At 37.2% G+C, this 16,236-nt stretch overlaps 3 protein-coding genes across 4 annotated transcripts; all 3 read right to left on the bottom strand.

Annotated features, from left to right (window-relative positions):
• On the bottom strand, positions 716-8,215 carry LOC109722293 (protein ANTI-SILENCING 1-like). 2 transcript variants are annotated; one of them, XM_020250290.1, is made up of 12 exons: positions 8,020-8,215; positions 7,489-7,903; positions 5,350-5,518; positions 4,519-5,258; positions 4,370-4,396; positions 4,077-4,169; positions 3,076-3,154; positions 2,869-2,959; positions 1,789-1,897; positions 1,585-1,701; positions 1,368-1,477; positions 716-1,067 (listed from the first exon to the last, which is right to left on the bottom strand). In XM_020250290.1, the coding sequence occupies exons 2-11, from the start codon at positions 7,837-7,839 to the stop codon at positions 1,427-1,429; spliced, it is 1,827 nt and encodes a 608-aa protein (XP_020105879.1). In that variant the 5' UTR covers positions 7,840-7,903; positions 8,020-8,215; the 3' UTR covers positions 716-1,067; positions 1,368-1,426. The 2 variants fall into 2 exon arrangements, with proteins under 2 accessions (XP_020105879.1, XP_020105878.1); XM_020250289.1 differs by having other exon boundaries at positions 7,489-7,896.
• Positions 9,168-12,327, bottom strand: LOC109722604 (pentatricopeptide repeat-containing protein At3g22690-like). The gene has a single exon (XM_020250699.1). The coding sequence runs from the start codon at positions 11,535-11,537 to the stop codon at positions 9,399-9,401; it is 2,139 nt and encodes a 712-aa protein (XP_020106288.1). The 5' UTR covers positions 11,538-12,327; the 3' UTR covers positions 9,168-9,398.
• On the bottom strand, positions 12,273-14,912 carry LOC109722605 (protein PARTING DANCERS). Its single transcript, XM_020250700.1, has 10 exons — positions 14,849-14,912; positions 14,168-14,289; positions 14,009-14,097; positions 13,832-13,927; positions 13,659-13,753; positions 13,540-13,580; positions 13,367-13,450; positions 12,811-12,960; positions 12,507-12,528; positions 12,273-12,357 (listed from the first exon to the last, which is right to left on the bottom strand). The coding sequence occupies exons 1-8, from the start codon at positions 14,910-14,912 to the stop codon at positions 12,820-12,822; spliced, it is 732 nt and encodes a 243-aa protein (XP_020106289.1). The 3' UTR covers positions 12,273-12,357; positions 12,507-12,528; positions 12,811-12,819.

Below are 16,236 nucleotides of genomic sequence, written 5' to 3'. Positions count from 1 at the left end.
TCCCTTTCTACAAATTTACCCTTATAAACATTACAAACACATCCGTATCAAATTTAACAGAGAAAACTATACTACCAAAAGTACAGAAGAGAAAACTGAGAAAGGAAAATTCTTAAATTCTGTCAGAGAAAACTTAAAATTCAAGGATAATATGACAAGATAAACAGTTAGAAATTTTACCGAAATTATCTTAAATTTAAGGATCCATATATAAATTTTCCTTCAAATATTATAAGCTAAGACAATATCTCACCTTTGTGCCCCTAATGTTAATTTTCAAAGCTGTGCCAGAAGAAACTGAAATGTCAGTTAAGGTCCGTTTGGTTCAACGTAAGACCGTAATAAATAATTCTCCATAAAGAAAAATTTTGGTGATTTTTTTTTTTTTTAACATTTTTATAGTGTTTGATTTGTAGAAAAAAAAAAAAATCATCAACACTTGTTTGGTTGGAAGAAAAGAAACCACGTATATTTGATTTGGTGAAAAAAATGTATGAAAAAAGTTTTAAGTAGTTTGTATTTTCATTTTCAGCTGAAAAACAACAGAAAATGAAAACTTCAATTTTTTCCCAAATTCATAAAAGTACTGTTACAGAAATTTTTTTTCTTTTAACATCAAACTAGACAAACGGAAAAATATTTTTCGTACCAAAAATAATGTTTCGGTTTGTTTTATGCTGAACCAAACGCCCCTTAGATGCTGATGATCTTGCAATGTTGAAATCTGCAACCTTCATATGTTAGTGCAAATGCAAATATGACGAATTTTAGCCACTATAGTTTACTAGCTAAATATAGTGATATACACGAGAATTTCGCCCTAAAAAACTAACAGGATCTAAGCATTTACAGAAGGCAAGTTAGTACCGAGCACCCACGACGATCGGATTTAATCTCACAGTCCATTCTTCCTTGTTACAAAATAGAAGAATAGAGCGAGCAGACGACCCGAGACGAAGATCGATTTACCCCAAAATAAGTCATCTCCTTGATTCTAAACCAGCTTTCGAATCTGTGTTCCACAGCCAAAAACAAGCATCACTTCGCATGCGTGCTCGCTCGATATCCTGTACATCATATAAGAGCATGCAAATGAGATAAAAAGATATTATCAGAAATATTAAGGGCCTGTTTAGATGTAGAAACAAATCATCCACCGATATCTTGTCCGATGGACGATAGTTTCCCTCTCTGGTTAGAATGCAGTAAGTCCGACTTTTAGCTACTCCGAAATAAAATCTCTAATTTTTCATGATATCATTCTACTTGTGAGGTGATTCATTTTTTCCTGAAAAATAGAATGCGGTGGACTAAGATATTCAAGCAGCAGAACAGGCCCTAAAGTGATGAACAGAAAGCCATCAAACCTCACAAAAAGTTACTCCTCGCTAATTGTAGGACAAAGGTCGGTAACCTAAACAGTTGATCATTTTTTATTGAGTCTCTTCAGAAATTGCTTCCGCTCTTCATAATGCCGCTGCATAGAAATAAATAAAACAGGACTGATGTTATCATGATTAATGCGGGTAAACACCCCTTAGAAATAAGGTTTACCAACAAAAAATGATACAAGCTATCAAATACCTTATGCAACTCCCTGAGGCATCTTGTGGCCTTTTCTTGTGCAAGAATCCACTCCATAGCCATGTCATACTCGATTGTGTTGGGCTGCGAGCAGTGTGAGGTTGAAACAGCTTTCTTCTGAAAAGATAGAAAAGAAAGATGTAATCAGTTAACAGTGAGCCGAAAGTTTAACATCAAACAGTTTTGGAGGGAAATCATAATCACCATTTCCTCGCGTTGCATTTGTAACTTGATTTTATCGATTTGTAAATGACCAGTAAAAGTAGGCAATGGTTTAGGAATCTGTAGCATGCCTTTACTGCAGAAAAGGGGCCTGCAAGTGAAAGTGATATATATTGTGCATCAAGCAATAGCAGCTGATAAGAAACAGAAATATTTTTGAATTGAGCCTACTTGAACTAAAGAGCCACATCTCAACAAACTCAAGACATGTTTAAAATCAATAACAACGTTAAAAATTTTAACATGGACTTGAATTCTAATAATTTAAAAAACAAATAATCATATCAGCAGTAAAGAAAAGGACATGCAAAGACAAGCACATCTTCTCAATATTCTTGCAATCATACAATATAAAATTATTGGCGTTGCACGGAGCAGCACATTTGAGGAAAAAACCCAGGAAGCGCCTCAAAACCAAGAACATTGGTTTTTCAAACAGTGCATGTACCAAAATAAATGGTCGCAGAGAGAATAAGATATCAAAACAACATTTAGTTGTTCAATCTCAAGATTATCCCAAATTGAAATCCATTTTGGATTTTAAGCCTTTTCCATATTAGATTAGGATTATTCTGCTTATTATTAAATTTTGAATATCTTATTATGTAAGGAGTATCTTTGGTTTATCCTTTCCTTATTTCAGTTTCTTATTATAGTAGAATAATTATATGATTCTAGGCCTATAATTATGAGGCCTCTCTTTCATTATAGCATGGATTGAGAATATTTCTCGTGGTAATATTTAGTTGAATAGGTGTAGGCATTGTAGACCAAAAAGCTATGAAGAGCTTTAGGATCGATCAACACTAACAATTTGGTATAAGAGAAACTTAGTATCAGAGCTATAAGTAGGATCAGAGGATTCTAACATACATGCTCTACAACTATAAGTCCCAGATAATCTCTTACGAAAGCAGTAGGGTGTTCCAAAAGGCCATCTACTTGTAAACATAAGTTGATAAGCTGTAAAAGACGCATAAATTCAAGCACTAAATTTGTATCCAATTTCAAAGAAATAACAAAAAGTGGTTCATCCAGATTCCAAAAGGTGCACTTTTGTACCTTCCATCCGGAAGCATTAAACACCCCGAGTTAATGGTTGAAACTGCCTTATCAGCAGCATCCCTTGATTTGAAAATGGCATATGCTTGTCCTAAACACAAAATGATCATGCAACAAGATATAAAGACCAAGTACCTAGTTATTAAGCAGTTAGAAAAACAATGAAGTTAAAAAGAAGATAGCAAATGTGAACAGCGAAAGCCATACCATAATTAGGATTTCCAAAAGTGGGGTGATTTACTACCCTTGCCTTGCACGACAAGTTCAAAGCATTATAGATGATATCCTACAGAGAGATCATTGAAAAAGATCTTACTATTGCACTTCAAAGATAATCTCACCAAAAGCAATTAGCAAAATACCTTTAAAAAATGGCAGACATGAACATGAGAGAGAGAGAGAGAGAGAGAGAGAGAGAGAGAGATGACAGGATTAGGTGTTAAACAATAGTATGGTATCAACTTCATGTACAGATTATGTGTTAAACAACAGTATGGTATAGGCTTCAAATACAGATTATCAACAGCTTATAGAATCTTCTTGTCAATACATAAATAAAAATCTTCACGGCCTCACTGGATGCTGCTGCCAAGTAAAACTTATCAAATCGCAACATTTGGCCAGAGGTATAAATACATGTGAGTGAGAACACATAGGGAGGGATTGAATTTAAGAATAAGTTACAAAGTTCAGCACAACAGGGAATTTAAGAATCCGAAGGATGTAGGGATTAGATTTATGGAGTGGTTACAAAGGATAGACATAGTGGTGAAGAAAAGCATCCGATAGGATACTACCAGATGACGTTGTAATCGTATTGTAAGTGGAAAACGTGATCTTCGCAAGGCAACTTCCATCCAATGTTATTGAAATTCAGCAAAAAATACTACACATTTTAAAAGTTTGGTGTCGCCTTACAGTTTGCTTTCAAATTCTCCAGCTTATATATATATTTTCTAGCTATACAAATTACAGTAGATAAATAAAAGAAAAAAATAAAAGTACTTAGATTACAACTAAGTATGCAACAAAGGTACTTCAAAAATACAACTGATTTTTTGCATTGATGACAAGAAATGAAGCCATTTGAAATATAAGTTATTAGCCCTTGCTGGCTAAGAACACAAAAGACAACCAATGCTCGTAAGACAAGCCTAATGTAACATGAAAAATAGTAACCCTCAAAATAGAAAGAAGAAGGTCCCTACCACCACATCAGATGATGTGTAGGATGGATCCAAATTCTGAATATATACAAGCGTTTGTTCAGTTTCAGCCTTCTCCATTAGAACCTCCCAAGTCTAAAAAATAATAAGAATAAGAACCACAAAGTCACTATTCTATGTTTACTAGCATAAAATCAATGTTGTGATGTAATTGATATTGGAAATTATGATACACATTTTGAAATGACCAAGACATCAAACAAACATAACTAACAAACAAAAGAAAGTACTATTGATGTGTAATCTAGGTGATAATGAAGACGAAGGTTACTCACAAGTCCCTTGAACCATTTGCTTCTATCCTGTCAAAACAGTAACAAAAATATGAATCAACAAACAAAGTTTTGAACATTAGACAAAAAATAACAATAAGCACAAGAAAAGGAAAAGATTAAAAAGCAGACAAAGCAACTGGCAATCGTACAGTATCGGGCCTTCGGGTCACTTCCACAGTTTGATATGTCGCTTCCTTTTCATTTTCAGAACTAGCAGGAGCTGCTTTCTGAACAGATTCATCCAAATTTTTAGATTTATTCTCAGCAAGCTTCTTCTTATCAGAAGGTATTCTTTGTAGCCTTGGAGAATCTCTAACAGATGCATCATCACCATCAGAACCAAAAGTTAACTTCTTTTTATCAGAAGGTATTCTTTGCAACTGCGGAGAATCTCTAACAGATGCATCACGACCATCAGATCCGGCAATTGACTTCTTTGCACCAGCTCCATTTTGTATATTTTCCCGTGGAGTCGAAGAACCATCAGACAATCTCATTTTCTTGGAAGGTTTGTCAGATAATAAACTTGAACCAGCTTTACTTTTAGCAGATTTGAAATTCGCTTCAACATGATTACTAACAGAATTAAGTAATTCCACCTTGTCTTTTGCAGATTGAGTTCCTGTTTGAGTAGAAGCCTTGCCATCTGGAAGGCTTTCACCTTCTCTCAGACTTTTACTGTCTCGATCATTATCCCTCGTTGCTGAATTAACAATACCACCAGAGTAATCACCAACTAATCTGTTATCCAGCACTCTCAAGTCAGACCTGGAGGATGAATTCAAAACTGGAGCACAACCAACCATTCCATTTTCATCAATTCCATTCACTTCCAGTCTAGAAGCTGAACTCTGTGTCAAATCTTCTACCCGACTTAATATATCTTTGACTGAATTACATTAGAAAAGAAGATGAATCAGATTAATCAGAAAACATATGCACCCAAGTGACAAGCACACGTCAGCAACTTAAGAGCATACCTTCAACATCAGCTATTTTATCTGGAAATTTTTCAGATACTGTCAAGCTCCCAACATCAAACAAACGATAGTATATGTAGTCAGCCATTGCCAAGTCATTTTGAGAAGGTTGTGGATTTCTCTCGTCCTTTGAAGTGCAAACTACACAGCATTTGCCAGCTAATGTTTCCTAAATTAATAATTAGAAGAAATAAAAAATGTTCAAGAGTCTAGCAAAATACTATATCAAAAGATAAAACTTACAAAAATATGACACTATGACAATCACAAAGATATTTTAAATTAAATACTAAAGATGCCAACAGTGAAAGATATACTCAGGAAAAAAAAACAAAAACAAAAATTGCAAATGCAAAAAATGAGAATATAGAATTTATTTTAGGATGTATCCAGTCCAAGGGATATTGGATCACTGTCAAGCTGTAATCTTTAGTCAAATAACTAAAGAACATGCGATTAAGCTGCTTATTTCCTAATGCATATCCCCAGTAACAAGAATAAGGATATAATCAATTTAGCAAACGTTCATGCTAACAACCATTATAAGCCACCACCGGCCACCAACATTACCCATCCCATCAACACAACAAGGCTGGACTAGATTACAAATGTTCCATGTCGTGCCAAAGCTGGTAAGCCACCACCATCAGCCACAATATCAGCCCAACATTGTCCGTTAAGGTTTAGGTCTCACATGTCTGCCATGCGAATGCTTCTTATCCACAAAGAAGGTATGCACTTGAATTTGTGTCATGCTACACTTCCAACACCAGAATAAAACGTGATACCATTTTATCGTAAGGAATTGTAATTAAGATCAAAATTAAAATACAAATTGAATATTGATGTGAATGGTAGTTAGTCAATTTAGATTAGATTTCGGGCCTGAACTGTACAGGGTTAAATTTAAGGGTTAAATGTTCCTTTGCTAACATCTCATCCATAAAACACTAAGCATATAAATAGTCTCTTTTTTTCCCTTGATATTTAGTTGTACGCGGATAAAAATTAAATGCTAACCATTTAATGCTTCCCTGTGTTTGGCATGTTCTGAAAGCCAGGATAGAGAAAGAAAAGAGAGAGATGAGAGAAAAAGATAGGAGAGTGAAAGAGAAAGAGGAGAAAAAGAAAAAGTAAAGAAAAAGTAACAGAGGTGAAGAAAAAGGCGAAAGAAAGATTGGACAAAGAGATTTAAAGGAAGTAAAAGTATGACAAAGAAAATGGCAGAAAGGTAAGAAAAAGAGAGGAGAGGAGGAAGAAGAAAGAAATAGGAAAGAGTAAAATGGGGCAGAGATAGAGGATTGAGGAAAGGAAAAGAGGAGAAAGAGAGGAGAGAGGAACACATAGAAAGAAATGTCCAAGCAGTACATCAAACTTCAAAAGTACAATATGAGTACTAGTTTCAGAAAAAAATGAAATAGATTTTCATTAGTAAACCTATTATCTAGTGAAGAGTGCTAAGTGTAAACTAGAAAAGTTCCAAAGTACTTGTTCCTCTACATAAATTGATGACCGAGATTTTATACAAATTTAGCACTTCATGGAGTTCCAAACTATAACAAGGTGATAGTTTTTGGACTTTCCTGAACCATATCCACCAGCCAATCAAAAAAGAAATGTAACTCGCCCATTAACTAAACATATTTCACAAGAATAAGTTGGACACTGCAGGCGAACATTTATTGTTCATCAGCAGCCAATATTCGCACATGCATTAACCAATGATTAAATCATTGGCGACAACACTTCAAAAAGTACTTAGGGGGTGCTTGGTTATCCGGAAAATATCCCAGAAAATAGTATTCTGACTAAAGAAATATTTTCTGTCCATTTAGTTTACAGGAAAATTAGTTTTTCTAAAAAGTTTTTATTTTCCAAATTCTATGGAAAGTCTCCTTTTCATTTTCCGGATATTTAATCTGAAAAACGAAAACCATGGGAAAAAGTGTTATCCATGGAAAACTTTTACTTCCTCAAAAGATAGTTTTCCACGAATTTCCGAGGAACCAAACACACCCCGTATTAGCTAACTAGTTTAGACCATAATGGACACTACTTCAATCTCCAAAATTGACAACATCTATGAAAGAAAGATAACTCTTTGAAAACGAAAGAGACGAGGCAAAATCGAATTTTTACCAGCGGATTGACATCGGCGAGGCCGTCGCCTTCTCCGCAAGCCAAAAAGATCTCCTTCTCCTGCGGCACATTATCTCCCAAGTAAGCCTTGATCTCACCGGGCTGGAAAAACCACAGGATCTTAACTCTCTTCCTGCCGTCCGAATGCTCCCATATCTTCGCAATCTTCCCGATGTGCGGCTCGGGATCGCCCTCATCGAAAAGATACACAGAATCATACAACCAGTACTCCACATTATCGAACGTGAACGAGTAGTAGAATTGCACGTTCTTCTTCGTGCCTCCGCGCCCTTTCTTCGCGCCCCAAGCGAATTGGAGGCCACCGCTCGTTTCGCCCTTCGCCTCAACCATTATCGGTTTGATTACTCAAAACAAGAGAAGGGACTCAAATTTACTCTCATCAAGATCCTAAAACCTCCCCCGCCCCAAAAAAAAAGGCAAAAGAAACAACCAAAAAAAAAGCACCAATAAAATTAAGCTTCAAGAAGAGGAGGAATTGGAGGAAACCCTCGAGAAAGGAATGGGTGTTACCTTCGGCGACAAAACCCCTAAAACGGAAACCGCGGGGGAAGCCCTTGGGAGAGGAATCGACCATTTATTAGGGTTTTGTTCGCTCCGGGGAGGGAACAAAAACCCTAAAAATGGAAGGGGACTAGCATCAACACACGCTCAAAGGGTTTGAGTGGGGGGAGAGGGGGGAACGGGTTGCGACGATAACTGCGATTAATGGAGGAGAGGGAGTTGGTTTTTTAAAGCTGCACAAAGAGTTCGATTTGTGGTAAAAATGCATGGAGACCCCTTAACAATAGACAAATTTGAAATGCAGCAATCTTAAATTAAATTTTCCTTAATTTACAATTACAACAATTAATCTTACCAGTAAATGAATCTATGGTATAAAAAGTATTACACCTACAAAAGCGTAGGGTGTAAATAGGATCATGGGCAAATCATGTATTTTTCACACCACATTATGTTTAATAATGCGGAACAACTGTTTTTTTTTTTTTTTTTAACTAAGGAGGTATTTTATTCGGCGTAAAACGAATCAAAATATTATTTTTAGTATGAAAATGTTTTTTTTTTTGTTGGGTTCAACGTAAAATAATTTTTCGTAAAAGTATTTTTATGAATTAAAAAAAAAGTGAAATTTTAGTTTTTTAAAACTCTCTTGAAGAGAGTCACTTACCCTCTTTTTCTCTTTATATTATATTATATTAGTATACTATTATATAATAAATAAATAATATAATATATATAGATATAAATTTTAATTATAATATATATAATATGGTAGTTATTTATGTAAATAATACATAATATATAATTAGAAAAAAATGTATAAAATTATTTTTTATTCAAACTTTTCTTTCAACCAAACAAGCAAGGCAGAAAAATTATTTTTCTTTTCCAACCAATCAAATACTAAAAAATATAAAAAAAATTTCCACTGAAAAACCCTTTTCCAGGAGATTTTTTTTTACAATTTTACGATGAAGCAAACAAACCCTAAAGATGTTAAAGAGCAATGCATTTATATTTTTGTATTTAACAAGTTCCATTCATTTCAAACAAATAAATTTAACCCCAAAACCCCATTCAATTCCATCTAAATTTTGTTCTAAACATAGTGTAAATTACTCAAATTTGGATTTACCCCCTTTCTTTGACTTTGTTATTGAATAAATTTCATCAAAATATCTCATAATTTAGCATCATTTACCAGTGGCATCTGCATACAACCAATCACAATTGTATAGCAAAAGAGGAGATTTTAGCATAGTGTTACTCCTCAATTGGGAACAAAAAAAAATACATGGGCAATAATCACAAATCAGATCAGAGTGAGAGAGAAGCTATAAACAAGCTGGAATTTGGCCATGAAATCAAAAAATAGCCGAAAACCATCACTACGAGACATCACACATTTTTACAAACATGTGCTTCAGATTGGAGTGCAGGGCCATCAAGCATGAAAAGATTGCCTCATTTTCATGGATAATTCTATCTCCAACAAGGAACTCATGAACAACACCATTCACTTCAATGGAACTAAATCCGGGGGACTTTTCGATCCCTTTACTCCCCATCAGTGTCCTCACCCTCTTCACATCATCCCATCGACCGGCTTGCGCATATAAGTTCGATACGAGAACATGCGCTCCCTCGTCATCACGCACCGAGTCAATGGCTCGCTCTGCAATTCTCGCTCCTAATTCCGTCTTACCGCGTAACCGACAAGCTGCGAGAAGCGACCCCCACATCACCGAGTTGGCCTCTAGTGGCATTCTGGCGATAAAATCTTGCGCTTGGTCTATCAGCCCGGCTCGGCTCAATAGGTCCACCATGCAGCCATAGTGCTCCCGTTCAGGAATAATACCATATAGTTTAGGCATAGTCTCGAAGAAGTAGAATCCCTCGCGAACCATTCCGGCGTGGGCACACGCGCCGAGAACAGCCGTCAAAGTTACTGTATCCGGCTTCACATCCCCGATTTTAAGCATTTTGTTGAAAACCTCTATTGCGTCGCTCCCGTTTCCGTGATTTGCAAGCCCTCCGATCATCGCGTTCCATGAAAATATATCTTTGTTAGGCATATTGTTGAAGATTCGGCACGCGACATCGATGCAACCACACTTTGCATACATATCAATCAACGCATTTTCGAGGCACGCGTCTTTCGTCACGTTGTTCTCCTCTATATACACGTGAATCTCTCTCCCTTTGTCGAGAGCCCCGAGCTGGGAACAAGTGGAGAGTAGAGTAACCAACGTCACTTCATTAGCTTCCGCATTCGAAAACTTCATCTCTTCGAAGAGGTCTAAGGCTTTCGTAAACCGATTTCCTTGCACATAACCGCATATCATAGCCGTCCAAGAGAAAACATCCCTTTGTGGCATCTTGCGGAAGATGGACTCGGCCATTGCTAGTTCTCCACACTTCGCGTACATATTCAGCAAGGCATTTTGAAGCGGGGTGTCGCAAACAATCTTGTGATCCTTTATATAAGAGTGAAGAAACTTTCCCTTTTGAAGATCGCCTAAGTGAGCACAGGATGTAAGAGCACTTGCTGTAGTAATCTCATCCGGCTTCGAGTTAGAATCTAGCATTAGCTCGAATTTAGATAGCGCTTCCTCGTGAAGTCCGTTCTGAACAAAACCGCTGATTAAAGCATTCCAAGTCGTTGTACATCGCGAAGGCATGTCCTTGAAAGCCTTTAAAGCTTCCGACATGCAACCGCACTTTGCGTACATGCTTATTAAGGAGTTACCAACATCTACGTCGAAATTGGTTCCGCATTCGGCAATTTGGGAGAGAACCCATCTCCCTCTATCGATGTCTCTCGACAACCGACATGCCGAGAGCAAGCTCACGATCGTGACCTTGTTGGGCTCAACACCCGCCAACTTCATCTCGTTAAACAGACATAAAGCATCCTCCCACCTATTCATATAAGCGTAGCCGGACAACATCGACGTCCAAGAGACGACATCTCTGTGAGGCATTTCGTCAAACACGTCTCTCGCGAGTGCGATCTCCCCACAAACGACGTAGAAGTTGACAAAACCGGACGCGACAAACATGTCCGCCGCGAAACCGCTTTTGCAAACCATGCCGTGAACCGCCCGGCCAGTCGGGAAGCTACTAAGCCGTGCACAGGCGCTCGCTACGACGGCGTAGGTGTAGCTATCGGGAGAAGCGCATCTACGCAGCATCAATCTATAGACACATAATCCTTCATCGGGAGCACCGTGATGGGTGTAACCCCTGATCGTGGAGTTCCAAAGGAACAAATTTGGGTGGGGAATTTGATCGAACACGCGGCGGGCATAGACCATGTTGGATTCGGCCGAAGGGGAGGTTAGGAAAGCGATGATTCGGCTCATTAGGAAGGTGTTGGACGCGAGGTTGGTGCGGATCATTTGGGCGTGGATCTGGAGAAGCTGCGGCTTCGTGGAGAAGTGGTCGAGGAGGGAGACGAGCTTCTGGAGGTGGGGATGAGTCCATGGCTTGGGAGTGGGCTTTGGTTGGAAGTATAAGTAGCGCATGTACTGTGGGTGGTAAAGAGAAAGTAATGTTCATTGGGGAATAGGGGATATTTAATAGGTGGTGTGATAGTGAAGAGCTTTTAAAGTTTCGGAAAATTAGAGCAAAACGAAGGACATGGTTGGGGTGGAAGAGGAGCTAGAGGAAGGACGAAGCCCTTGGCTTTTAATAGAAGTCGGCGTCTGCGGGTGTGTCGCCGCCGACTTGAGGAACAATTTTGTGAAGTGAGCGTTATGAGCCACGGCAAGTTGGTCGTAATTGAAGTCGGCAATTAGAGGTCTCCGTCAACGACTCTGTTTTGAGGAACTCCGCAGCGTTCGGCATCTCGAATCGTCCTACCACCGACTCTATCAATGACCATTGCACGAATCCGGCAATTCTGGGTTTTACGATGCCGACTTTTCATATGCTCGGTTGGAGCCAGCTAGAACAATAATAAGAGGAAAAAAAGTGAAAAATTCTGTGCGCACACATGCACAAGTATGCTGGCGATGGCCAGACTAAAACCTTATAACGGGCCATCGAACAAATTGAACAATCGAGCTGATACGGTGGTTGGAGGAAGCTCCGGAAGCAACTCAAACTTGCCCTTCAAAGAAAAAGAAACAGAAAATTGGAAAATTTTCAAAATGGAATGAAAGGAGATCCAGATTGTTCGACGGCAGAGTCAGAGCTAGCTTGTCAAGAAGCCGAAATTTTGGTTGGGCCTCCCTGGGAGCAGACTAACTCTCAACCCTAGTGAAACTGGCAGAAAACCACCATCAACACTTGGCTGATGGCCGAATTTCAATTACATCCCCAAGTGTCACAGACAGCAGCACGCTGCAATAAAAGAAAATACGACGCAGATATATCAAAAAAAATTCAAGCACACATATCTCAGCAAGTGGAAAGTGCAGATATGTAAATCTTTCATATTGAGAAGATGAGAAGTAGAATCTGTACAACTTCAATATGTAGGACAATCTCACCGGTTACGTATTCCAGAATTACCTGAAAGAAATTGCAAAGAAGGAACATCAGTTAACCAATCAGTAATCTCTTTTCCCTGCTACGTTTCAAAAAGTTGACCGTTCCGTGTTACTTCCGTTGTTTGAAGGAATTACGGAAGCTTCCTTCTTGTCTTTTGAATTTATTCAATAAGAAAGGATCAAAACTTTATCAAATTAGAATTCTACCTGGTACAAACTGAAAACATCTAAATTATTCAAGAACATTTTTATAGAATAACAAGGTTATCGTGACTCCTAGGCAGAATGCAAAGCATGCCTTCACCTTCAAAAGTTAATTGATCCTCGGACTCAGATAGTACTGTGAATCTTGGAAAAATCTCACAATCCTTTCTGCTTTATCCATCGAGAGGTCGGTGTTTTCCAAAATCAGTCCCTTTGAGGCTTTAGATATTGCTTCAATCGAGCCAATGGCCTGCACAAGCTAGAGGTAGCCAAAACAAGACATATTTCATTGGGAGATAATATCCTACATATTAAAAAGGACCGATTTAAGCTGCCCAGATATGAAACGACTAGATTGTGTAGGAACTGTGTTATAGTTGAAATATAACAAGTCCAAATATAACATTTGGTTCAGATAAAAACAGGCTGAGAACAAGTTAGAGGCTAGCCAACACTATTGAGGTCAACTATATACGTAAGATTGCTCTAATTGTTTACAGGTTCGAGCTTACCCGGTTTTGATGAGTGCTCTGTTAATTAAGCTAGGAAGGACTTTGTTACAAAATTGAATCATTCTTATCTGCAATCACTTTTCTCATAGCATAAAATATTTTCAGAGAAAGTACTATAAAGTATATAAGGTATAAAGTAAGTACCGCATTTGCATCATGATTATCAATGCCAGGTATTGAGGTGACAACCCGTATAAACACGTCCATGTCCTGAACTGCACGTATACGCTTTCAAGTGAAAACTACACTAGTCAGATCAACAATGTTTTGAGTAGTACGGGAAAATAGAGCAACTGAACAAGAGCTTTGATACTGACCTCATTCTTCATCATGGTGATGGCATCTTGTTGTTTACAAACTGTCGACAAATGGTGAACACAGTAACCTTAATATAAAGCATAACTCTAGAGTTTGGTAAGAGAAATCAAAGGTTTACCCCCACGAGCATGAGCTATCTTCACGATCTTCTCGAAACCCATCTCAGGATCACGAACTGGCATAAAGGTTGGATTTCCAAGCACCACACCATACCTTGATTAAGATCGTCCAAATTTATGATAACCATCTAGTAAAGAGCAAAATTCAACTATCATTAACTTTTGGACCCACCTGAAGTATGACTGGTTGAAAGAATCATTCTGCTCCTTAGTAGGAACAGAAACAACAACATACAGATGCTTAAACTGCCTTTTCAGTTTCTCAGCTCTGCATATTACAAATGAAATCACAGCGCGACCAACATAATAAGGAACCAACATAAAGCAGTTGTGCTCGTATCGATGCTACCGACTAAAGAGGGCAGATTCATTGTCACAGTCCCAAATTGTTTCAAAAATGAATGCGACTGATAATCCCCCGTTGTTGAATATGAAATCCTACAAATTAGTCATCAGACTATGTAGAAACTCGCCACGGCAATTTGCGAAGGTGAAGAAAGATAAATACAGGAGATATGGGCAGGAAGTTAAGACGGTATGAATTCGCGCTAAGAAATGATGAGATGAAACTAATGAATGCAGGATGCTGTTTATCCTTCCATGATGTATTCATCATGCAAACTCCAGAACCTGCATTAACCGGAACACATATTATTAAACCTCATCTCTTCAATTAACAAGTAATACTATGATCAAATGCAAAAAAATGGATAAATTGTGACTAAATGAAACACAAAATAAATGGAAAAAATCTAGAAAGAAACAAACATAAGATACATTATCTATTCTTTAGATGCGTTGCTTTCGCTACCAATTTTGGACAAGCAAAATACGGTAAATAAATCGAAGATATATCCAATATTCGCCACGTTTTGGATTATTAACATCGGAATATATATAACATAACAAGTCCAATTCAAGGAATCGAACCGAATTATTTAGGAATTTGACCATGTTTATTCTGAATAAAAACTGCATCTGAGGAACGATGATCAGGTAAGCAGGTTATTGTATCATTAGGACCATTTTCACAGAGATTTCCAAATAAAATGATTCTAATTACTCTAAACAAGTAATTTTAAACACTAAATCGTCGCAATAATCAGAAAGGGAACAATAATAAACAAATCGATACAACTTTGTGCGAATCCAACAAATTAGGGTTTCGACGAAGAAGAAGAATTAGTACCGGGATTTGATCCGATCGAAGGATCCCTCGTTTGATCTCCGAAGTTTCCACGGAAACCCGCCATTAGAACCTAAATTGGGGGTTAAAGAGGCGCGATATAAAGTTTATATACAAATATATGAACGGGTTCAATTTGAGCCGGGTTAAGTGGGTTTATTCTTAAGCCCGGCCCGGGTTTGATTTTGGGCCCGATTAATTTTATCGGCCCAGATAATTTTGTGCCCGATTCGGCTTGCGCTTCCCGTGTCCAGTAGACGGCTCCATGTGGTTTCGCGCTTTCTCATTTTCACCATGTGTGATTTAAAATATAACAATTTAATATTTTGTGATTTTATTTTATTTTTTTTTTATTTCTTTCGTTAATTTTTTCATTATCTCAATGATAAAGTTAAACCACAGAGTACTAAAGTAAAAAATTCGGTAAATCATAGAATACTAAAGTGAATATTTAATAAATTATATATGAGTATTTGAAGTTTTTGTATATGATTTAACGGAGAGTTAGAGGTGCTGACTAGAAGAGAAAAATAAAACCACATGTAGTAAAGTGATATACTTTAAACTATAAGGTACTAAAATAAAAAAGTGCAAAACTATATAAGTGGTATTTGAAGTTTACTCTAATATTATTACGCAGACAAAAGGAATATTTTCTTATTGCACTTTCTTACTGTACTTGAGGCATTTTGCCCGGCAATCTCAAACTGAGCCTAATTCAACTTTGCTTTAAAAAAAAAAAAAAAAAGGCAAACTTCAAATTGCCCCTTCTATGGTATAACTCATTTTCACTTTGCCACCCTTTGCTCAAAAAGTTTTATTTTGCTCCTCTATAGTTTAACTCATTTTTACTCTGCCAATTATTATTCTATGGTTTAAAAAGTTTCACTTAGTCTTCTTGTGATTTAGCACATTTTTTATTTTGTCGTCCTATAATTTCTTAATAATTTCTACTTTGCCACCCTATTCTATAAGGAGTTTTTTGATAAAATAAAAATTAAATCATAGGAGGGTAAAGTGAAAAATTTTTTAATCAAAGAAAGGACAAGCAACGACGCCCTGAAGCAAGCTAGGCTTGATTTACTTTTTTTTGAAAAAAAGAAAATAGTGCGGATTGTTTCAAAACAGCGTCAATAATGGATAGATCAGCAGTTAGAGATTGACAAGTTATCCATAATTTCTAAAATCCTTAAAAGTTTCTCGTTGAATCTAGAAATTAACAATCTGGTGAGTGAATAAATTTTCAATGTATACGCAACTCGCGAAAACGACCATGCGCATTTCCTCAAGCGGAGAAAAACTCTTATAAGAGGAGTTCCATTTTTCAAGATAAAACTTACGGAAATGAAATTATTGCTGTGATTTTTCTTTTTTTTTACCATACGTGTAAT

The sequence above is a fragment of the Ananas comosus genome, linkage group 16, assembly GCF_001540865.1.
Source record: "Ananas comosus cultivar F153 linkage group 16, ASM154086v1, whole genome shotgun sequence".
In the NCBI taxonomy this organism is placed as follows: Eukaryota; Viridiplantae; Streptophyta; class Magnoliopsida; order Poales; family Bromeliaceae; genus Ananas; species Ananas comosus.
Note: the sequence above shows the minus strand (reverse complement) of the source record. Positions and strands in the feature narration are given on the sequence as shown.

What these genes read in the sequence shown, in the direction of transcription:
- LOC109722293 (XM_020250290.1), bottom strand. Translation starts at nt 7,839, where the DNA reads ATGGTTGAGGCGAAGGGCGAAACGAGCGGTGGCCTCCAATTCGCTTGG. An exon ending in TTAATGCTTCCGGATGGAAG is followed by an intron (nt 1,898 to 2,868) that starts GTACAAAAGTGC and finishes TTTCACTTGCAG; the next exon opens with GCCCCTTTTCTGCAGTAAAG. An exon ending in AAATGCAACGCGAGGAAATG is followed by an intron (nt 1,702 to 1,788) that starts GTGATTATGATT and finishes CTATCTTTTCAG; the next exon opens with AAGAAAGCTGTTTCAACCTC.
- LOC109722604 (XM_020250699.1), bottom strand. Translation starts at nt 11,537, where the DNA reads ATGCGCTACTTATACTTCCAACCAAAGCCCACTCCCAAGCCATGGACT.
- LOC109722605 (XM_020250700.1), bottom strand. Translation starts at nt 14,912, where the DNA reads ATGGCGGGTTTCCGTGGAAACTTCGGAGATCAAACGAGGGATCCTTCG. An exon ending in GAATCTGCCCTCTTTAGTCG is followed by an intron (nt 13,928 to 14,008) that starts GTAGCATCGATA and finishes TGTAATATGCAG; the next exon opens with AGCTGAGAAACTGAAAAGGC. An exon ending in GATAGCTCATGCTCGTGGGG is followed by an intron (nt 13,581 to 13,658) that starts GTAAACCTTTGA and finishes ATTTGTCGACAG; the next exon opens with TTTGTAAACAACAAGATGCC.